General features: G+C 34.8%; 1 protein-coding gene across 1 annotated transcript; it reads left to right on the top strand.

Moving 5' to 3' along the window:
• The first annotated feature begins 1187 nt into the window (after nucleotides 1–1187).
• LOC110713566 (zinc finger MYM-type protein 1-like) lies at nucleotides 1188–21732 on the top strand. The gene is made up of 4 exons (XM_021892016.1): nucleotides 1188–1330; nucleotides 13600–13740; nucleotides 20819–21243; nucleotides 21386–21732. Exons 1-4 carry the CDS (start codon nucleotides 1188–1190, stop codon nucleotides 21730–21732), a joined length of 1056 nt encoding a protein of 351 aa, XP_021747708.1.
• Nucleotides 21733–24457: the final 2725 nt, after the last annotated feature.

Raw genomic sequence — 24457 nt, 5'->3', positions numbered from 1 at the left:
AGGGCATTAGTTCACAAGGGGTCTCGCTGGACAAGGCAACAGATAACCCTTACTTTCATCTAAGAGCTTTTGAAACTATAATGAACATTAAGGGGATTGATAATAAAGTCTTTCATTCCTTGTTTTCTTTATCTCTTGAGACCGTTTGTCAACAATGGTTCTTTTCCCTTGACAAAGAGAAAACCTCTTCTTGGGATTCCATAACAAACGCTTTCATAGATAGATATAAGTGAAACATTCAAGACGAAACAGACCACAAACAACTTGAGATGTTAAAACAAAAAAAAAAACGAAGGGCTCACTTCTTTCTTCAACAAATGGACGGAAACTTCTACTAATATGGTTAAGGTTCCTACCGAAAAAAGATTCTGTGAGGATGTTCTTCAAAAACCTTCAAGAAAAATATGCAAAACACTTAAAATATCAACACAACTTGAATACTTTCAAGGTTGTGTATAATATAGGCATTGACATTGAAGATGACCTTCTGAAAGATAATAGTGCGAGAGGGAAGAAGAACGACCATCTTTCTTCTTCCTTTCCCATTAATGAAGTAAATGCTACGAACGCCTCTAAACCACGAATCCAAAGGTCGAAAAGAGTGTTCACTCCACTTGGCATAAGTTATGAAGCAGCTTTCAAAAAGCTACACCATAAAGGACTAGTCATGCCCATAGGGCCTATCAAAGATCCAGTTCCAGAAGCCAGGCCACCTAAGTGGGATCCTAATAAGCAATGCAAATATCATAAAGGAAAGGGTCACAACACTGAGGAGTGTTGGAAACTCAAAGAAGCTATTCAAGATCTGATTGATGACAATAAAACTTCCGAGATTCTAGCCATCGCAGAAGATCAAACATCCTTCGATCCTTCACTCCTTATCACACCTGTAGGTGAGCCCATGATCGAGACAGCTTATATAGCCTCTCTTGATGAAGTGGCCATGATTGAGGAGGATGAAAGTCTTTTCTTAGATAATACCAGGGAAGACTCGTCAAGTCTAAAAGAAGACGTTCGAAAACTGCAAGATGTCATTGCCATGCTCTTGAATGTGGTAAAAGGACTAGCAAATCAGATGATGGTTATCGAACAAAATTCTCACCAAGGATTTAATGAAGAACTCAATGCTCCTAAGCCACGGGCAAAATGAACCATTGAAGAATACATACCAATAGGAATGACTTACAATGAAGCTTTTGACTGTCTTCACGATTAAGGTCTCTTTCACCCCATTGGTCCCAGTCAAGACCCTCCGCCTGAAAAACGGTATCCCAATTGGGACCCAAAATCTTATTGTCGATACCATAGAGGTCGTAGTCATACCACCAAGGTATGTCTTGCTCTCAAAGATCGTGTTCAAGACCTCGTTGATTCAAACCTCCTTCATGTTCCTCCGCGCGACAAGAAGGCCAAGGTTAGTAACAATAAAAACAGTGGTTGTAAAGGAAAGAAGAACGACTATCCTTCTTCTTCCGAAAACACCTACTCTAGTAACAGTATTGGTACTTTCGACCTTAATGAAATCTTAGCCATGGATAATCAAGGATTTAGAAAGCATTAAGAAAAGATTTCACCCCTATTGGAATTAGCTACGACGATGCTTTCGATCGACACTATGCAAAGGGACTCATTACTCCTATTGGACCCATTCAAGATCCCCCACTTGAGAAGAGATTGCCTAGTTGGAACCCAAATGTACGCTGCAAGTACCATCAAGGTAGGGGTCATACTACTAAGAGCTGTTGGAAGCTAAAGGAAGCAATCCAATATTTGTTCGATAATAACGGGCTTCCAATACCTCCAGTCGGCAAGAACACCAAGTAATGATAAGCCAAGGGACAAGAGGCAAGCTTCAACGACAAGATTTCATGATATTTTTTCTATTTTCTATTTACCCTTTCCCCAATAAGCCTAGCATAGGCACCTTTCTTTCCTTAGATTCATTTGTAGAGTTTTTTCTTTTTTCCTTTTAATAAAATGAGCATTTTATTTCCTTAAATATGATCATCACATTGCATTGCATTAAAAAAAAATCCATGTCAAACTACGCACAAGGTATATCAATGATTTGAGGCACCTCTTGTAGCCATATCACCTTTCACCCTTCAAATATGCAATCCTTATTTGATAAACCACTTTAAGCCTCGTCTAACGATAGACCCTTCATTTTTCAACCCATATCTACCTAACTTTGGGATGGGATGGTGTGCAACTTATGCAATTTTCAATTTCATAAAAAGCTTGAGTGACTTCAAAAGATTAAAATAGCAATAATAATAATAATTATAATTATAATAATAATAATAATAATAGTAATAATAATAATAGTAATAATAATAATAATAATAATAATAATAATAATAATAATAATAAAACTGTACAAAAGGGCAAGTGTTCCAATGTCTTTGACATGAACATGTCGTTGATATGAACACGTCTCAGATTGCGTCTCTTATCGAGTGCTCGGTACCGTGCCTGAGAAACATGAATGCCAAGTGAGTGATAGACCGCATGATCGGGATTTCCCACACTTATAAAAATAAAATAGATGCTAAAGCAAAAAAAAAGATCTAAAAAAGAGTCAAAAGCCTCAAGCATAAAGATTCAAAGATTCAAAAGCAAGGTTGCACACCTTGGGGGCTTATCTAGGGTCTTAAGCCTTTTATCCCCTTCTTCTTCAACCTTTAGCCTAGCCACGTTACAACCCTTAAAAAGACCTTTTTGAGGTATACACACACTTGTGCGTGGTTCGGCTAGAGCTACGTTTGGCCTGATTCCTGACGGATACGTAGGCAACTCACATCGAGGTGCGGCCGTAATAAACATGCATTCATATTCACATTCACATTCACATTCACACACCGTGATCATATCAAGGGATCTCCAATGCTCATCCCTATCTACTTAGATCTAGACTTGGGGGCTTGATCCTTACATCATTAACTTACCTAGCTTAAAAGTCACCATCATTTGACTCTTCTTGAAATAATATTTTCCCACACATTTAGCCCTTGCGGCCTAATTTTAGTATCACTTTCACACACTGCACAGATACATGACCAAATATTTCCCTTAGGAACCCTTTGTCATGAAATCTTAACACAACGCTGAAGCATGCCTTGTCATGTCAAAATAGCTCATCAATCATCATTGCATCACAAAGTATGAAGTACTTAGCCTCCGTGCCTAAGTTACCTAAATACTTTCATTATTGAGTCAACTAGGATAGTCTAAGACATTACAATCCTTATACTTTGAGAGGCAACATTAACGGATTAAGCTCATTCAACATGCACCATCAAAAACTTCGCTTCTTTCTTTTTTCTCGTCTTTCTTTTTCGGGAGAAAGTCGGTACCCTCCACAAAAATGACGGAAAATTTTTGCTTTTTTGCATTTTCGAGTCGCACGATCACAATACAATGCACACACGTGTCATGAGTCATACGTGTCATTTCACTTCGAGTCGAGGCAACCTCGAGTCAATCACAGCAAGTCGAGTTTATACCTTGAGTCATGTCAAGTCTATGAGTCAAGCAACTCTAAACCTTAGGTCAAACCTAAAATAATTAAAGAGATTAGAAAAGTCCTATAGTCAAAGATAAATACAGGTGCATCCCAACGGCAGCAAGAGCAGAATAGGGAAGACCCTACTACAGCGCCAGACGACAACATCTAGTGTCTGGCAATAGATTTCAGCGCCTGGTGCTAGTTCCCAGTTTCTGGCGACAAAGCCAAATTACGGCGCCAGAGGCATTGCAGCGGTGACAGAACGCTTTGCCACTCAGAACGGTTATTTCAACCTCTTTAAGCAATTTTGGGTTCCTTGGTACGCCAGTTAGCCTCTATAAGCAATTTGACATGATTAAGTAGTCGGCTTGATTACAATCGTAATAAGTGATCGACCAGACGAAATATCGTCTCACTTAGCTGAAAGCGCCTAAATATTGGCTCATCGCAAGACTTCGACATACTGGTTCATAAACAGCAGAGACACCAACATACTGGTTCATAAACAGCAGAGACACCGACATAATGGTTCACAAGCAGCAAAAGCGCCGACGTACTAGCATAGCGGAAGCAAAGTTCAAGCAAGCTTTAAAGATTGACAAGCGTTGGTCTTCATAAGTTTTATTCGGAATATTATCGCAACAAACATTCAAGTATCGAAGCTCTTTTGTTCAGAGACGCGTGGACATTTCTTTCAAGCTCTTTTGTTCAGAGATGCATGGACATTTCTTTCAAGCTATTTTATTCAGATACACATGGGCATATCATCAAGCTCTTTTGTTCAGAGACGTGTGGGCATATAATCAAGCTCTTTTGTTCAAAGACGCGTGGACATATCATCAAAACTCTTTTGCTCAGAGACGCGTGGGCATATCATTCAAAAGATCTTTGTTCAGAGACGTGTGAACATATCCAAAGAAACTCTTTGTTAAGAGACGAGTGAACATCAAAACAGCAAGATGGCGTTCCATAGATTGTAGAAATTTATCACAAAAGCAAAGGCAGCAACAAATCGGTTACCTCCAAAGACGTGTGCTCGACGGTGCAAGATACGCATTTTTTTAACTCTCTTATCTGGTTTAACTAACGCTAGTTTTGAAGTTATCGGTGTTACAAGAGTGATTTAGGATCGTAGAACGTTCTGAATCATTCTCCTCTATCGATACTTTAACTTTTGTTTTCGAAACTTGCGTTTCTCCAAACTCAGTCAAAGTGGGGGCTTCTGTAGACATCCAAATGTGTCTCCCCAAAGCCAAACCCAGTGATGAATACCTTTCATGTCATTTGATTTTCGAACAAAGCGAAAGTGTGAAAAGTCTAGCGATGAGGATGTTTTTATTGAAATATCTCTTCTTTATGTTTTGAAAATATTTCTTTTCTTACCTTATTTTTGAAAAACGTGCATTCTAGTTTAGTTTGGTCCATGATAAGGGTACAATAATGGTTTATTTGCATAGTACTAGAAAATACCTTTCCAACGATATATTATAAGCCCAATTCCGATGAATAATGAGGAAGTTATGGCCAAAATACTAAACTGGGCCCGGTTTGGTTTTTATATGCGGCCCAATGATCTAGAGGAGGGTCTATTATTAATTATCATTCCGAAAGCTATTAGGATTGATTTTAGTCTTCTAGAATACTCTAGAATGTCCTTTTAAATCCTAATGGAGTTTGGATTGATAATTATGTTTCAAAGAGTTTGAAATTGAATAAAACTACTCCTATTTAGAATCCTTGTTTTGTACGAAGTGGAATATATTCAGATTTTATTTTTGTTCCTCATAATCATTATCCAAATTTTATATGGTTGGATAGATCTTGAAATTAAATTTCCAATGATATATTATAATATTAATTCCGATCTATAACGAAAAAGATATGAATGAGATACAAAACTCTATCCAAAAACTGACACCGCCACTATTTCGGTCATATCTTTTTATCTACAAACTTACAATATGATTCTAATTGTGTTTGAAATTAGACTTCAAGAGCTTTCCAACAACATATTATATGACTTATTTGGACTTCTGGATCAAAATATATGATAAAAACAAAATCTGCAAAAACTATTGTCCATCGAGTTTTATTTCGATTCGAATTCGGATTCTCTTCTTATTCTTCGACCCTCTTTTTTTCTCTATAAATAGAGGTCATATATCCCCTTTTTCAATCACCAACTCTCATCAAGAAATTCTTGATTACTTTCTCTCTCTCTTTCTTTCTAAACCAACCCTTTTGCATACAAAATTCCGCATTCACAAGATCAAGAAACACCTAGCCAAGTTCGAAGTTGCCTTCGCCCTAGACGTGAAAGGTTTTAATTTCTGAGGGTTTGGTCCAAATCTTTCTTTCAATTATTTAATTTAATTATTTTTTCATTATTTTCCTTGAAGTTACTAACGTGTATATTTAGTTATTAGAAAGAGGTACGAGGCATCCAAGTAAGTGCTTTAATTGATTTGTTGATATTTTGATATAGAAATCATGTCTAGGTTGTTATTATGATTCCTAGTGTCATGTTAGGGTGTTTTGATCTTCCTAGTATCATGTTTAGGGTAATAGCTAAAGATGGGCATCGTGCCATGTCGTGCCGTCGCGGGCCGTGCTTGGCCGTGCCAGGGTGGGGCTCGTTTCGTGCCGTGTCGTGCCAGCTTGGTGGTGGGTCGTGTCGTGCCGTGCCAAGTTTTGGCACACCCTAGCCCACGGCACGGCACGACCCACGTGCTTGGCGGGCCATGCCGTGCCGTGCCGCGGGGCACCACGGTTTTTTAATTATTTTTTTAAAAATATATATATATATTATACAAAATCGATATATACATATATTATAAAAATAACGTGCCGACGGGCCGTGCCGGCATGCCGACGATCGTGCCCGTGCCGTGCCGTGCCACTTTTCAAAATTTGTGTTCACGGCACGGCCCACGACCCACAAGTGGGCCGCCGTGCCGTGCCGTGCCGGTAGCCATGCCGTGCCGAGCCGTGCTGGAATCGTGTCGGGCTCGTGCCGGCACGGCCCATGCCCACCTTTAGTAACAGCTATAATTTCTAATATCAAATATGACAATTGTGATTCCTGCGATGCTTCCTATTCTTTTCCTAATAGCATATTAGTATCATGTTAGGGTTAAAGCTTTGATTTTATTGTTTAGTGACATGATAGGGTTTGTTATTAATCTTGTTAGTATCATGCCTAGGATCTTGCTATTATTATGCTTTAACATTAGTATTATTATTATTAATATGCATGTTTAAAGGGAATTGGTACTTGTAATCACGCTTTAATAAGATAATTAATAATCTTGTTTAGGGTTAATTTGATTATAATTCAAGTGATCGCCAATAATAGTTTTATTTGTGCATTAATATTCAAGCAACATAGATTAAACACGTTTAGGGTTAACTTATTGATTGCATGTTAGTCAGAAAGCGCACATGAATACGATCAGAATAAAGTAGAGGCCTATTATTAGGGCAGGTTCAATCTCTTTTAGGTTGGATTTGTACCTTCATCCCCGAACTACCAGTCATGGTTCCAGACCTATTGGAGTTGACGATCTCCTGGATCGTTAAGGGGTGTAACCTTCACCTCGTGAACGGTTTACAAGTTCCTAAAACTTGTTGGCGACTCTTTTGCTCTATCTTCTTTCCCTTTGGACGCCACCGTACTTTAGTGTATGATCACAGTAGGGTTCAAGCTAGGGATAATGCTTGAAATATTCCCTACAGTTTTTTGGCAACTCCGCTGGGGAGGATTTCTATTTTAATTCCTGAAATTTATTTCGGCAATGATTTGGAATGAGTGGATGAGACTCAAAAAGATAATAGGATGGAGAAATAATTGGCCCAAATAAATAAAAGAATGATTGGGCTTGTTGTATATATATAATTTGTAATTTGGTAAAGTAAGCATTAATCAAATTTAAAACTCAATTTATTTTAAATTCCATAATTAAATATAAGTTGACCCAAAATATATATTTTATAAGCAAATAAATAATTTATAAAATACGTAAAAAAATATGGGGCATTACAGATGTTCCTTAAAGATTACATATATATGATTGTGGGACCAATGAAAAAATATAGTCTTGTGGGTACTTGTTGGAATCATCTCAATGAATAGATTATTAATTTTCAATTGTTAGAATTTATACTTATTGATAATTAAAGATATTAGTGATCAAATATTAGCATCGACATGCGTGTACAAGAGAAATGGAGCAAGTATTTAAAAACGGAGGGAGTATCATATACTACGTATATATGATTATGGGACCACAACTTTACTTTCACATAATTTCTTTTGATCTTACCACTTTTCTCTCTCATCAATTTCATTCAATTAAAACTTAAAAAAAGCAAAATATTAGTATGGGCAAACAATTAGGGACAAAGGGAGTAATACAGAGAAACCTTCCTCTTATGAACAACCAGGAAGTTTTTTTTTTCTACAAACAAATTTTGGCAAAAACTCACTGGAAATGCAGGTATGGCATGGTCTTCAACGACGGATGGTTTTACTTTCACCAATGGAATTGGGGATCACTGCAAGGCTTCTTTAGCTTTGCATGCGGAGTTGCTATCTAGCTTGCTTGGTAGGTATTAGGTGGCCAATGGAAGCAGGTAGGTTACCACAAGATAACAATCTATTATAATTCAACAGTTGTTTATACATCTCCTTCAAAATCGGGATAAACTGATAAAGTGAGATTACGTTATTTTAGTTAGTTAAGGAGATTAAACGAGTTGGCTTGAGGTTCTTCTCCAAACTTGTGTGGTTTGGAAGGTTGATAGAGACAAGGTAAAACAGGCTCGGTCATGATCTAGCGAATAAGTGAAGGGGTTTAACCTCACTCGGTTTTCTACCTTTTGATTTTAGTTTAATCCTTTTTTGTAATAAAAAAAAATAAAAAAAAAAAAAAAAAAGTTGTAGGTTTGAACTTATTTGTTTATTGAACGAACTACATTTGTGACTAATGAACTTAAATATGTATTATTAAATTAATATCTATACTTGTACTTCCTCCATTTCAAACTAGATGACATAACTTGATTTTGTGCATTATTCATATAACTTGTTTTTACTTTGTTTTGTGATTTTGCGTTGAGAAGAAATAGTCATGTGGGATCTTGTTAGTTTCGTCTCAACATCTATTTTTTGAAAAAAATCCGCTAATATGTAATCAAAGATATTTACATTATTATAAAGTATGCATAGGCAAACATGTCTTAATGAAATGTAATCATCTAATATAAAACGGAGGAAGTATGTTAAAAATCATTCCTAATATTGAATATGTGTCATGCAACACTCTTCACATGTATTTGAAATTTAAAACATCACCAATAGACACTAGTAGAAAAAACGTAATGGCAAGCGGTTCAAACCCCCTGATGGCAAGCGGTTTTGAACCGCATGGGCTTAGGGGGCTTGCCATTAGGGGAGAATGGCAAGCATTTTGGCGCCAAAACCACTTGCCATTTGCACTTGACATAATATTATGTCAAGTGTAATAGCAAGCGGTAATGGCAAGCGGTTTTGGCGCCAAATTGTTTGCCATTTGTATTTTTTTTCCAAAATTAGTATTAATTAATAATAATACTCCCTCCGTCCCTAAGTTACATTCCTCTTTGGAATTTACACGGGAATTAAGGAGGAAAGAATAAGACAAATAACAATAATTAGATAATGCAATGGGAAGTACAAAACATTAAATAATGTTTTTGAGTAAAACAAAGATAGATTAGTGATAACTCATGACATGTCATCAATCCTTTGTAAAAAAAAGGACCAATCACATGCTCCTAATTGAAAATTTTTAACCAATCATATTCATTGTAATTTGGCACAAGGATTTTGAAAAATTAAAGGGTGAAAAAGTACATTAGCCAACCAAAAATTAAAAGTGAAATGTAAATACATTAATTATACATTAAAAGTACAACTGAAAAAATAGAGCGTATTTGGGATATTTTGAAAAAAAAACTTACTAAAAATAGAAAGGTGGAATGTAATTTTGGAATACCAAAAATAGAATGGAGGAATGTAATTTAGGGATGGAGGGAGTAGTATTAATGATTTGTTTTGATATACATATTAATCTGTCATTATAAAAAATTATTATTATTAATAATAATATTATTATTATTAATATTATTATTATTATTATTATTAATATTATTATTATTATTATTATTATTAATTAATATTAATAATTAATAATAATTAAAATATTACAAATTTAAGAATAATAATACCATAACAACAATAAAATGCATAATAATAACATATATAACACTCACAAATAATATATACTACATACGTACTAATTATATATAATTAATGTACATATAAAAAAATAATAACTAAATATTGTTTATAATAACAAAAAAAAACTCAAGCTCACTAATTCTAGCTAGATGACAGGCCAAAGTCATATCACCTAATCAAAAGTAATTCCTTAAACCACTAACTAAAATAGATAGGGAAGTAGGGTCGAATCCACAAGGAAACGAGTCTTTTTTATTCCTAATTAATTAATATAATCTAGATTATAGAGTAACAAATTATTATTATCGAAGGGAAACTAAACTACTTAAGAGTAAAAGTGGGAAAGAATAAAAGTAGGAGGAGAAACAATGAATAAAAGACCTAGGGCATAGGTTCACCAATAAATAATATTCCAAGGTAAAACATAATAATCAATCATCAATGCATCAATTAATCAGATCATAAACGGCTTTCGCTACGTATTACAATCACATAATTAATCTACCGGTATTAAATCTCATCTCTCGAATCTCGACTTAACCATTTATAAATTAACCTTCCTATAGAAACTAGGCCTTAATATTAATTCTCATCTCTCGAATCTCGAATTAATATTGCTAAACTCATACATAAAAGACCTGCGCATGTCTAGTTGCATAGCATTAAATCAATCAATAGGAAATTAATCTAGCATTGACAACTAACAACAGTAAATTACCCCTTCATATTATCTATGGATCCCCATAAACCCTAGAAAGAAAACTACTCACACATAATTAAATATAAACTAAACAAAGCAATTAAACAAGACATGATCAAGGAAAGAGATTAAATAAAGGAGGAATTAAACCAAGAGTTGTAGAGAGAGAAACAAGAAATAAAGTAATACTAACAGTTTAATTAAGAGGAGAGAGAAAGAAAAATTAGAGAGAGAAAGAGAAAGATAAAAGAAAACTAAAACTAAAACTAATAATAAACTAAACTAAACTAAGACTAAAAACTAAGAAAACTACCTAAAACTAAATCTAAGCTCACAATTATTACCTACTGCTCCTACGTACTACTACCTCCTTTATATAAGAAAAGTCAAAGGATAATTTTTGAGGAATCAAACATCTATTCCAACTCAAACTCAAACTCCTCCTAGAAGCAAATCAAGTCCACCGACTTTTTGCTTTCCTACCCAATTACGAAATCTCAATTAACAAGATCAGTGGCCCGAGTTCGCTTTGATCCGCTTGATTGGACCCGCGTTGAAGCTCAGAGATTGAAGTCCGGTAACTTTCTTGCAAGCTTGGATTTGTACGCTTGAGCTATTTAATTATTTGGCCCAATTTCTTTCCTTGGTTAGTCCATAGTAATAATGACTTGTGAAATCTTGGACGTATCGAGCCCTTAATCACCGGACTAAATTTCTCTAACTCGGTCTTGGACTTTAAATATACGGTCATAAAATACGATCAAACTCCAATATCTTCGTAGTGGCTCAATAAGCTCGGAAATCGTCCAAATTCCTAAACAATAATACCAACTCTACAAAAACACGAGAAAATGCATATTAGTAATAAAAATAGCTCCGCAGAGCTCAAAAAAGCACAAATATGACCGTGTGAAGAGGAATAAAATATATATAAAATAGACTCATCATTAGATGCCATCAAATGTAACGAAAAAAGCCCACATGTCGCAAATTTCATCAATTTCTTGCCTTGTTAACGGGTCTTCCCTTTGAATCTTGCAAACCTTTGGAAAAAAAAAATTAAACACCATTCATATTACATAAAATATAAACTAAATGTATGTCAAATATTTCAAAGGCAACATATATAGGTTTGTTTCTTTCACAAAATGGCCCAAATAAGCCGACATTCTACTTCGCCCAATTTCTACATTGTCTATCAAATGAACAATTTCTTTCTCATGGAATGCCCATATTACCTACTCTTAGGTGTCTAAGGTTTGAAATCACATCAAAAGAGGGTTTTAGTAAGTTTTAGGACGATTTTAATCCAAAATCTCCCAAATAAGGCCTTTATGACTTCTACATTGCCCATTTTCTACATTTCTTCTATAGTGAACTATTTATTTATCATAACATGACAATATTACCTAGTCTTACATGTTTAATGTTTGAAATCATATCAAAGTATCATTTTACTAAGTTTTAGGACGATTTTAATCCAAAATCGGCTATATGACTTCTGCTTTGCCCACTTTCTACATTTCTTATATAATGAACTATTTCTTTATCATAAAATGTCAATATTACCTAGTATTATCCCTCTTAGGTTTTTAATGTTTGAAATCATAGCAAATTAGCATTTTACTAAGTTTTAAGACGACTTTTATCCAAAATCGGCTATTTGACTTCTACTTTGTCAGTTTTCTACATTTCTTATCTAATGAACTATTTATTTATCATAAAATGTCAATATTAACTAGTCTTAGGTGTCTAATGTTTGAAATTATATCAAAATAGCATTCTACTAAGTTTTAGGACGGCTTTTATCCAAAATCGGCTATTTGACTTCTATTTTGCCCGTTTTCTAAATATATTATCTATTGAACTATTTCTTTATCATAACATGTCAATATTAACTAGTCTTAGGTGTCTAATGTTTGAAATCATATCAAAAGAGCATTTTACTAAGTTTTAGGACGACTTTTATCCAAAATCGGCTATTTGACTTCTACTTTGCCCGTTTTCTACATTTCTTATCTAATGAACTATTTCTTTATCATAAAATGTCAATAATAACTATTATTAGGTGCCTAATGTTTGAAATCATATCAAAAGAGCATTCTACTAAGTTTTAGGACGACTTTTATCCAAAATTGGCTATTTGACTTCTACTTTTCCCGTTTTCTACATTTCTTATCTAATGAACTATTTCTTTATCATAACATGTCAATAATAACTAGTCTTAGGTGCTTAATTTTTAAAATCATATCAAAAGAGCATTCTACTATGTTTTAGGAAGACTTTTATCCAAAATCGTCTATTTGACTTCTACTTTTCCCGTTTTCTACATTTCTTATCTAATGAACTATTTCTATATCATTATATGTCATTATTAACTAGTCTTAGATGTTTAATGTTTGAAATCATAGCAAATTAGCATTTTACTAAGTTTTATGATGGCTTTTTTCCAAAATCGTCTATTTGACTTTTACTTTGCCCGTTTTCTACATTTCTTATCTAATGAACTATTTCTTCATCATAACATGTCAATATTACCTAGTCTTAGGTGTCAAATGTTTGAAATCATATCAAGAGAGCATTTTACTAAGTTTTAGGACGTCTGTTATCCAAAATCGGCTTTCTCACTTCTACTTTGCCCATTTTTTACATTTTTTTCATGTGAACTTTTTGTTTCTTATACCATGCCCATATTACCTAGTATTAGGCGTGTAAGTTTTGATATCACATTAAATGAGCACCCTACTAAGTTTTAGTACGCTTTTTATCCAAAATCGGTGTAAGTGACTTATTTGCCATATTCACTAACAATTACGCAAAAAAATTCATAAAATTGCATGAGGTACGACTAAAATTACTGAAATTTAATCCTCCTCCTGATGCCCATGGCTGCTGCAGCTGCTCGGGATGCTTCCATGGCTGCTGCAGCTGCCTGAGCAGCCACCGGTGGCTGTTGTAGTTGTTTGGGCAGCTGCCTAGTGGTTGCTGCAGGTGCCTGGGCAGCTGCCTAGTGATTGCTGCAGGTGCCTGGGCAGCTACCTAGGCAGCTGCCTGGTGGCTACTGTAGCTACTTGGGCAGTTGCCTGGTTGCTGCTGCTGTTGCCTGGACAGTTGCCTAGTGGCTGCTGCTTGCAGCTGCCTGGGCATGCCTAGGCAGCTGCTTGCAGCTGCTTGGGCATATGCCTCGGCTACTGCTGCAGCTGCTTGGGCATATGCCTCGGCTACTGCTGCAGCTGTCTGGCAAAACCCGAGGTAGTTGCCTCTGGTGCTACAGTTGCCTCGGGTTCTCACTTTCCCATTTTCTACATTTTCTATAAAATGACCTACTTTTTTCTCATAGCATGCCCATATTACCTTGTCTTAGGTTTTTAAGGTTTGAAATCACATAAAAAAGAGGGTTTTACTAAGTTTTAGGACGACTTTTATCCAAAATCGGCTATTTGACTTATACTTTTCCCGTTCTCTACATTTCTTATCTAATGAACTAATTCTATATTATAACATGTCATTATTAGCTATTCTTAGGTGTTTAATGTTTGCAATCATAGCAAAATAGTATTTTACTAAGCTTTAGGACGGCTTTTATCCAAAATCAGCTATTTAACTTATACTTTGCCTGTTTTCTACATTTCTTATCTAATGAACTAATTCTTTATCATAACATGTCAATATTACCTAGTCTTAGGTGCTAATGTTTGAAATCATATCAAAAGAGCATTTTACTAAGTGAGCTTGCCTTCAATCACTTTCGATGTTTGCTCTAGCTGTAACAACACCAAAAGTTATCGGTTCTAAGTAAGATGTACTTTACATGAAAATATAATTAATAAGTAGTAAAGTTTGCTTACAAGTGCATCTACTACTACTTTTGTATCCGGTTGCATGACATACTTGCCGGTTTTCTTGTCGATCCCATACGTAGCACACCGCTAGTCAATTGCACGATTTACCAAAGTAGTGACCGTGTAAGAAAGTGGTTTCTCATATGATGACATTAGGGAATTGGGGTATAGACCCGCTTTAATCCACTTTGGTCTACATTCCGCAAATGTCTTACAACCCATATGATGGCTATACAATTTTTTCCTGGCATTGATTCTAGCTTGTTCACTTTTTTCCTACACATTCATAAATATATGTTAGCATCAGTCTTTGTAGTAAACAAAAATTCAGTAGCCTACTCTAGTGATAAATAAAAACATACAAGTGCGGTCCTAGTGGAATATTTTTCCACAAACTTCTCCCAGTCCTTCACCGTTATTTATGGATATAAATCCCACGGTTTCTTATTAGGTTTCTCCTATTCTTCAGCAACAGTCACATTTTTCTTTGGTCTTTTCCTTCTTTTCTTATGGATCCATCTCGTTCTCAAGTAACTTTTGAAGTTTTTGAATCTCTCTTGTACAAAAGCTTCAAAGAACTTTCTCTTGTCTAGCTCATCAGGAATATGGAATAGACTCTGTAATAGGCGCAAACATCCACATTAGGCAAGGAAAAAAACAAAATAATAATAATAAAAAAAACGTGAATTGAGGCAGCTGCAGCTCCCAGGTTGCTTGTAACACCCCCGATTTACTAGCTGAAAATAAACAAGAATTAAAGGAAAAACAAACAACCTTAAAATAAAATTGCGGAAGCATACTCCTAAATCGAAGGTATTACTGCCACACTCAACAACCTGTCGAGCGTTAAGGCTTACAAAAATCCCAATGACTACAACCCAATAAATCTAGGTGAGCTATTTATACAACTTTACAAACTCATGACAACATACTAATCGAAACACTTGAGCTCCTTTAGCTACGACCACTTGATCAACCTGTTTAGACAAACTTGACTGCTCACCATTAAGGACAAATTCCAAAATAGATCGTGGCAGGGCCACCATAAGAAAAAGACATGGCCGCAAACACAATTAGCAAAACAAAATAATATACACGTCAGCAAAAGCTGTGTAATAACCACATATCGGAATATAGAGTATAATTGAATAATTGACAATACTAGCTCAATTAAACAATGTAGTTTGAAACTAAATTAAACATTGTACTCTGAAAAATAACCTTTATCAACTCAACCTCGAACAAGAATACTAACCTTTACTCAATCAACTCATATAACCCATAAGTGTGTCACGCTCGTTGTTCTATACCTAGCCTTGGACATGGGTCATTCGAATAAACCCAACAAGTATAAAAACTTGAATACTCCCAATAACCAAAACAATACCTTGAACCAGACCACATACGGGTCAATTCCCACTTTAGGGGACCATAGAAAAATAAATAATAAAGATTGTACCTCATTCTTAACTCATGATCATTATCTCATTACCAACATGCCAAGGACTAAGGTCTATAACGCCGAGCCTTAAACTAATAACAAAATAATAATTTCTCAACTTTTTGATCTCATACTTCGATTAAATAATCATTCACATAGTATCTCAACAATGGCTTTCCAAATAACATAATAAAGCGATAATTTCGCACTTTTTACCTAATTCATGCTATTTATTGCTTAATTTTGCATGATTTTTCTCGTTATTGCTTAATATCATTGTGTTTACATGCAATTAAAGTATGTAAACTTTGGCCAAGTACGAGTTTATAAAGTATGAATTTCAATTTGTTGAGTATACATTTTTAGGATCAATCAATTTACAGCAATACAAAACACAAAAGTTTGAATGGTTTTGGAGAAATTATGGTTTTTGGGTTAAGTTTCGGGGACGAAACTTCTTTTAAGAGAGGTAGATTGTAATCCCTCGTATTTTTAAATATGTTATAAATGAAATTTAATTTAATTTATAATATTGATGTGTATTTTTCCGTAATTTAATTTCAAAATATTCAAGTTATTAAATTGGATTGAATATTATTTTGGTACAAATTATTTTATGAACCTTCATTATATAATCTATTTCAATACAACTAAAGCTTAGTCCATTTCATTCATTTGGCCCATTAATTTTATGAGGCTCAATCTTTCTACTTACCCTACAACATTCTCCCCTATAAATACCCCATTAATCCCCAAAATTTTGCCACACAAAAGGTTAGTTCTATGTTTCCTTCTCCTTTATTTTATTTTAGTTTATTTTATTTCATTTTCCTTTTCCTTTATTCTTCCTATCTTTTTTATTTTCTTTTTTCTTTTTTCTTTTTTCTCTTTTCTTTTTCTTCTTTCTTCCTCCTCTTCCTACGTGAGAATTAACTCACGGTTGTCCCCACCTGCCGGCAGCCACCACAACCACCTTTTCCCCTTCTTCCTCTCCTTCTTTTCCCCTTATTTCTATTTCTATTTGCATAATTATATAAGTATTGTTTTGGGTTTTTGATTTAATTGTTTGAAATTGATATAATTAGTATCAAATCTATAATTTGATGGTAAAAGGTTATATTTTCAGATTATATACATGTTTTAATTTTTAGATTTCCGTTCGTTAATATTAATCCCGTTTTAATCCCGATCATGTTCTGAACTCATCCGATTTTGATAAAAAAAAAGTAGTGTTTTCCATGTGGAAACAACGTTTTAAGAAAGAATCACTAACTTTGGTGGTGCGCACCACCCTTTCGTGGCCAAATTTAGCCTCTAAATATGATTTTCGGGCGGTTTTTGATTTTTAACAAAGTTTTTTTTTATGCTTTAAATTTTATCCTTGAGTTTAAAGGGTAAGAGATAATTTAATGTTTTTATGGATAATTTAAGTATAAATATGTATTTTGATGAAGTTTTAAAGGGTTTTTGATTGGTTTAAAATGCTGGAATTTTATTTAAAGTAGTATAATTGTGATTTTAATAAAAAGGGTGTGATCACCCATATAAAAGGGAGATTATTAGGGGTTTTTAAATAATTTTCAGATTTTTATTAGACTTTAAACTTGCTGTAATTTCATGTATAAGAGTGTATTTTAAGGTTTTTATGAAGAAAATTTAAAGAACTATATATAAGCCTTTCATTTTAACTAAAGGGGAGGTTTTAAAGTGTTGTTTGATTTGGATTTTGAAAGTTTTAAAGTAAGTTAGTATTGCTGTAAATTTGATTGAATGTGTATTGATTGAGATGTTATTGTTTGGTACGGTTTAGGAGAGGAGTTTATTGAAGGTGATTTCTAGTTTTAAAGTGGCCAACCGAATTGTTTACACAAGGTACGTACAAGTTACGAAACCTTGCTTTTAGGTGTATGTTTAAGGATGGATCGAGAACTTAGTATCATGTATAGGGATGATTGGGTTAAATTATTTGGTTATACATTGTGAATTTCATATGATGTGCACTATTTTATATTGCAAGTATTATTTGTGCTCTAATTATGCAAGGTCCGCTTAGAGGCAAAGGTATGTGATTGGTGTAAAGATTAACTTATTACTCATTCATGATTATGAAAACAGGATGAGTAAAGGAAGAATTCAAGTCTTATAAGACGATGTTAAGGTTTTGGGGTGCCTTTTGCACTCAAGGTGTTTATACACCGAGGTAGTTAAGGAATAAATAATAGATGTTGTTTGCCACCAATAAATCAAGAATTGAAATTGGAAACTTGCCTTGTTTGATTGAATTTTTTTTTGGAATGTTTGTATTGTTATGCATATGAGTCATCACTAGTCTAAACCTGTACATCACGTAAAGTACAAGATGGATGAGCAATAAAACTTTGGATTGGTGCACATCTGGAGTAATGACAATCAGGGGTTGGGGTACATGGGGTATTAGCTGTGTACTTTTCTCGAGGTCGTCTGATCTACGAGTCTCTTATTTCAAATATATATTTTTAAAACTAGGAGTTAGGTGAGATCTCATACTAACTACGGTCACGGAGTCGCGCCCGTGGTCGTTAGATGTTTATTGATGTTTCCGAAAGAAGGCATGGGGTTTTTCTTTTATTGATGTTCCAAATGGAGCATGGGTTGGACAACCTTGTCTATTGCGAAATCCAATGAATAAAAATAATGATTTACCTATTATTAAATAAATGGAGTCTTAGTAATATAAATACTTGAGTAATGTGTCGAGTCAATAAACTAATGATGCGTGATGATTGATTATTAGTAGCATGTTAGGGATTTCGTTTATGTTTTGCAGCTTCTATGTACTCAGCTTTGCTGATTGCGTGCTTTATGTGTCTTTCTTTGGTCATGGCCTTCGCCTTTCAATGACCATGTAATGATCCAATCTTTACACTTGTAATATTGGGGAACAGACTGATCATAAGTGTTTTACATAGTTTGGACTTGCATCAAGGTGGTGGGATTTTGAGTGGAGAGTTGATTACTGTTTGCAGTTTATTTCATTTCATAAGTTTGAATTTATTTAAACTCTGGTTTTATTTATTTACTACTTTTGTGGGGTTTTGAATAAGGGCCTTAATGGTTCCAAGTTGTAAGATTTAATTTGATTTTGGTTATTGGTTTTGAAACTTATTTATAATTGAGTTAGTTTTTCCGATGCCATTTTCTGATAAAGCCTTAACGTTTGAACATGTGGTGGTAGCACGCCAGTAATTCTCTTGAATATTTTTTAGAGTCCTCACAGGTTTAAAGAGAGAATTATTGGGGTGTTACACTGCTGCCTAGGCAGCAGCCTATGCAGCTGAATCAGCCTAGGCTGCTGCTAGGAAGCTGCAGCAGGCCTCGGGTTATGCTCGTGCGTGTTATGCGCGGGTTATGCGCTATGATTCTAAGCCCGTGAGAAGTTTATGCGCTATGTTCCTAACTCATCATACTTACCATTGTATCGTCCCAAAATTTTTGAAGCAACCCGTGAGGTATATCGGCCCACTCAAGTGTGATGGGTATTTTACGAGTTAGTATGTCAACTTAACTAGAAAATTTGTCGCGCCATTGATCAGTAGGTTGACTAACTCATCAAAATCAAGCACCATGGGAACCCCGGGTTTCATGAAAGCTTTTGTTGCACCCCTACTCTTTCTGTTCACCGGTGTCTTTACCCCTCCTCCACCACCGGTGGTTTTCACTTGAATTTTCATTTGAGTTTGACCTTGTGAATCACCTACAAACTCGGAAACCACATTATCCTGAATAGGCAGCGCACTTTCAGCTATACGCTCATATTCATCAACCCTACGTTGCAACTCGTCATAAGCTTGGTCTTTCGGTTAGAGGCAGACCTATACAGTGTCCTGGGTGGCACGTTCCCCCCCCCCCCTTTATTAAAAAATATTTGATTGAATCTTAAAAAAAAAATTGATAAGCGTGCCCCTACATTCTCCCGTCAAAACATCCCATTAGACTAAGAGTAGTAAGTTTCCTTTATTTGAGGCTCTGACAATTGTGACAAAAAGTAAAACAAAAAATAATAAAAAAATCTTTAAAGTACAATTTAAAAAAATAAATACTACTTTTTCTAGGATTCTACACCTAACCCCTATTCCCCTAAAATCTCCCAATTTTCAAACTTCCCAAAATTCAACAATTTGCAATTACTCCTTATTCAACAATTATAACCTTTAGGTTTTGACGAAAGTGAAAATTGGCCGAATTCTTGTGTAATATTGTATTATTTCTTGTTTGTGGGTGTCACATCTACCAAATTAAGGCCAGTTACTTTTTTACTATCCTTTGTTATTCTTTAGTCTTCTAATTTTTGTCCTTGATTTGGTTGTTGAATGTTGATATTTTTAATAAATTTTATAATTGAAATTGATATGAATTATAGAATATGTTGAATATTGCACATTAATAATTTGTTACGGTGGTACTTTATTACTATTAGTAAATTGTAAATTTGTTTGAGGGAACGAGGGATTATCAATTAATAATAAATCTATACAAAATAATTGTATCTTGTTAAAGTAATTGTAAAAAAAAATCTAATTATACTCATTTAAAATTACAGTATGAAGAAAACAAAAACAAGAGATATTACAAGTTTTTTTTCAAAAAGAGTTCATATAGAATCTGGTGCTACCTCTAGTCCTAATCCTCCCCAATCTCAAGCAAATTAACCTGATATTTCTCAACCAATTGATAATCCTCCATCTCAAGATTCTGAAAATAGCCCTCAAAATTTAGGAAGTGAAGCAGAAATTGGAGCTAGTTCAAATCATAGGACTGAAGCTCCAAACGATGAAGAAAGATTAATTGTGGTTGATGTTGTAAATCTTCCTCATGATCTGGGACTAAGAAAAAAAGATATATGAGTTTCATCCAGATGACAGGGATCTTGTTAGGAGAGCATATATTCAAAGAAAACTTTGCCAGCCTAAAGACTATGAATTTCCTTAAAGACCTTTTGGGCAGAAAATGCGTCGTTTTAATTTAACCCTAATTGGTTTAAAAAGTATAAATCTTGGCTTGAGTATAGTGTTGAAAAGGATGCAGCGTTTTGTTTTCCTTGCTATTTATTCAAGAATGAAAATTCACTGGGTGGAGATGCTTTTGTAAGTGGTGGATTAAGAGCTTGGAATAAAACAGATGCATATGATAAGCATATTGGAGAACATACGAGTGCCCACAATCAAGCTTTGGGGAATTTAAATGCTTTTAAAAATCAGAAGGGTTCCATTGCATCTGGTTTATCTAAGCAAACTGAGGATACTATGAGTAAGTATCGAAAGAGACTACAAGCTTCTATTAATTGTTTGAGGTGGTTATTACTTCAAGGGTTACCCGAACGTGGTCATGATGAAAGTGAGTCTTCGTCGAATCGAGGTAGTTTTTTAGAACTTCTGAAATTTCTTCCAACTAAAAATTTTAATATTCGGAAAGTAGTTCTTGAAAATGCTCCGGGTAACTCTCAAATGAAATCTCTTACTATTCAAAAGACATCATTAATGCTTGTGCAAAAGAAACAACCAAAGCAATAATTGATGAATTGGGAAGTGGTTTTTTGCTATTCTTGCTAATGATTCTGCTGATATATCTGATAAAGAACAAATGGCTCTTTGTTTGCGATACATAAATAAAAGAGGAGAGGTGACTGAGCGCTTTCTTGGTATTATCCATGTTGCTGATACCAAATCTCTTACACTAAAAGCTGTTATAGAATCTTTACTTATGGAGCATTCTCTCACTTTTTCTAGAGTTCATGGTCAAGGTTATGATGGTGCCAGCAATATGCAAGGTGAAATTAACGGCCTTAAAACTTTAATTAAAAGTGAATCTGAATCTGCATATTTTGTTCATTATTTTGCCCATCAACTCCAATTGACTCTTATTGCCATAGCTAAGAAAAATGCTGATTGTGAGTGGCTATTTATTGATGTGCTTGCACCATAATTAAATTTTGTGGGTGGTTCACCTAAGAGAAAAGAATTTCTTCGACAAAAACAGACTGAACATGTTGTGGAGGCACTAACTTTGGGTGAACTTGAATCGGGAACTGGTTTAAATCAGGAGCGTAGCTTGAGTAGACCCGGCGGCACTCGTTGGGGTTCTCACTTTAGAATCATTTTGAATGTGCTTAATATGTATCCCATGATTCTTGAGTCACTTGATGACATTGGAGCTATTTCTGATCGTGTTGATAGGAATAAAGCTGAGTCACTTACTCACTTATTGATGACATTTGATTTTATCTTTGTGGCACATTTGATGAAGAGTATATTTTGTATTACAAATGAGTTGAACATGGCATTACAAAAAAGTGATCAAGCATTGTGAATGCAATGACAATGGTGGATGTAACTAAGAGACATTTACAAGAGTTACGAGATGATGGTTGGGATTCTCACATGGAAAAAGTAACCACATTTATGGTTAAGTATGACATTGAAATTCCTAACATGGAGTAAAAGTATGTTGTACCAAGGAGATGACAATTTCGTGGTGGTAGGCCACAAGTGACTAATCTTCACCATTTTTGAGTCGAAGTTTTTCCAAGTGTCATTGATCTACAATTGCAAGAACTTGATTATCGATTTGATGAGGTAAGTAAGGAATTACTTATATGCATGTCTTGCTTCAATCCCATTAACCAATTTTCTTCTTTTGACATTAACAAATTGATTCGACTTGCTAAATTTTATCCCAATGAATTTTCGAGTGTTGAAATTTCTTTTGTGGAAGATTCACTTAAAAATTTTATTGTGGATATAAAAAGTGATGAGAGATTTTTGAATTTGAAGAACCTTAATGAGCTTTCCATGAAACTTGTTGAGACACAAAAGAGTGAAACTCATCCGATAGTATACCTGCTTTTGAAGTTAGTGTTGCTTCTCCCTGTGGCGACAGCAAGTGTTGAAAGAGCTTTTTCAAGAATGACTCAAATTAAAAGCAAATTGCGCAATAGAATGGGAGATCATTTGTTGAATTATTGTTTGGTTACTAGTCTAGAAAAAGATTTGTTTTTGAATGTAAGCATAGATGCTATCGTAAACCGATTCTAAAATATGAAAACTCGACGAAAACAATTGTAACTTTGTAAGTAGAACTTTGTTATGATTGAAATTTTTTATTACATTATGAATTTACCTCTATGAATAAAAGTTTTTTTAAAAAAAAAAATCGTCTATCTCCTTTTATGTTGGTGGATATTGGTGCCCCCCGTTGTTGAAAATCCTAGATCCGCCACTGCTTCCGGTTCTGCAGGCGTCGTTTGAAGTGCGCCTACGTTAAAAGCATGTTTTGAATATGCTTGGCACTCATAGGAAGTGGGAATTGACATATACGATTAGGGACAAATAAAGTAGGGAGCCGCCAACAAGTTTTTTTAGGAACTTGTAAACCGTTCACGGATCATAAAAAGGCAACCACGATAAGGGACAACGATAGGCAACAACGATTGACCCGTGAAGGTTACACCCCATTCATAATCCATGAGATTACTAACTCCATATGGTTCGGAACCACGAAAGGAGTATCGGGGATGATGGTACGAAGTGAGTCATGGAGTCACATTCGCCCATATTGGCCTCTACTCGATTCTTATATTGAAAAGCATTCCTGTGATCTCAAAGGCATACAAACAATAATTCAATTCGCTCCAAACTATTATTTAACTAAATTGGTTCAAAATTAATGCACACATAATTCTAAATATTTGGTGATCACTTCAATTAATAATAAGATTAAAAGGGAACCTAAACCGGTTGTCCAAATTATCTTATTAGTCGTGATTTTCAATTACATATTCCCCTTAAACATGCAATATGGTGATCAAAATAAACAATAGAATCAATATTAATATAAAAACCAATTTAATCATAATTCCAACAACATAAACATCGTTAGAAAAATAACAATAGTAACAAGAGCATGATCCTTACTTTGAATCTGTTTGTTTGCAACTACAAAATAATAAACGAGTTAGTAACTTCAAGGAAATAATAAAAACAATAATTAAATTAAATTAAATTAAATAAGGTTGATTTTGGGGGCCAAACCCTCAAACGATTCTACCTTTCACGCCTAGGCTTAAGGACAGAACCTCGAGTAAAATATGGACTCCTTTGAGTGCTTGAAGAAGGAATTTTGAAGTGAAAAGGGTAGGCTAGTGTTTAGGTTAAGAGCATAGAAGAGAGAAAAATAAGAATAATCGAATTCTGGTTGCCCCGTACATTAGAAATGAGGGGGTATTTATAGGGAAATGTGCGGAGGGAGCACACGGAACCCTAAAATGATAAAACCCCTAAAAAAAAGTATCCCGTGACACGGTCAGATTGTACCGTGACACGGTCAGACTGTACCGTCAGACGGTACAAGTTCCCGTGACACGGTCAGTTTTGGAGTGACGCGGGAACTTTTCAGAAAACGGAACGGAAAACGCGTTAAGGGTTTACGCAGAAAGGACACGAAACTTCCCGTGTCACGGCAGACCTCCCGTCTCACGGGAAGTCCCACCGTCAGACGGGAAGAGTTCCCGTGACACGGTCAAGCTGTACCGTGACACGGTCAATTCCAGTCCATTTTTTCCGTTTAAATTCATTTTTAACCCTAATTTCTTTTGGCTTTTTAAGTGCCGATTGATAATTTCGGGCCTTTTTTCTGACTCTATTATTCGGGC

Source organism: Chenopodium quinoa, unplaced genomic scaffold (genome assembly GCF_001683475.1).
Source record: "Chenopodium quinoa cultivar QQ74 unplaced genomic scaffold, ASM168347v1, whole genome shotgun sequence".
NCBI classification, from domain to species: domain Eukaryota; kingdom Viridiplantae; phylum Streptophyta; class Magnoliopsida; order Caryophyllales; family Amaranthaceae; genus Chenopodium; species Chenopodium quinoa.
Note: the sequence above shows the minus strand (reverse complement) of the source record. Positions and strands in the feature narration are given on the sequence as shown.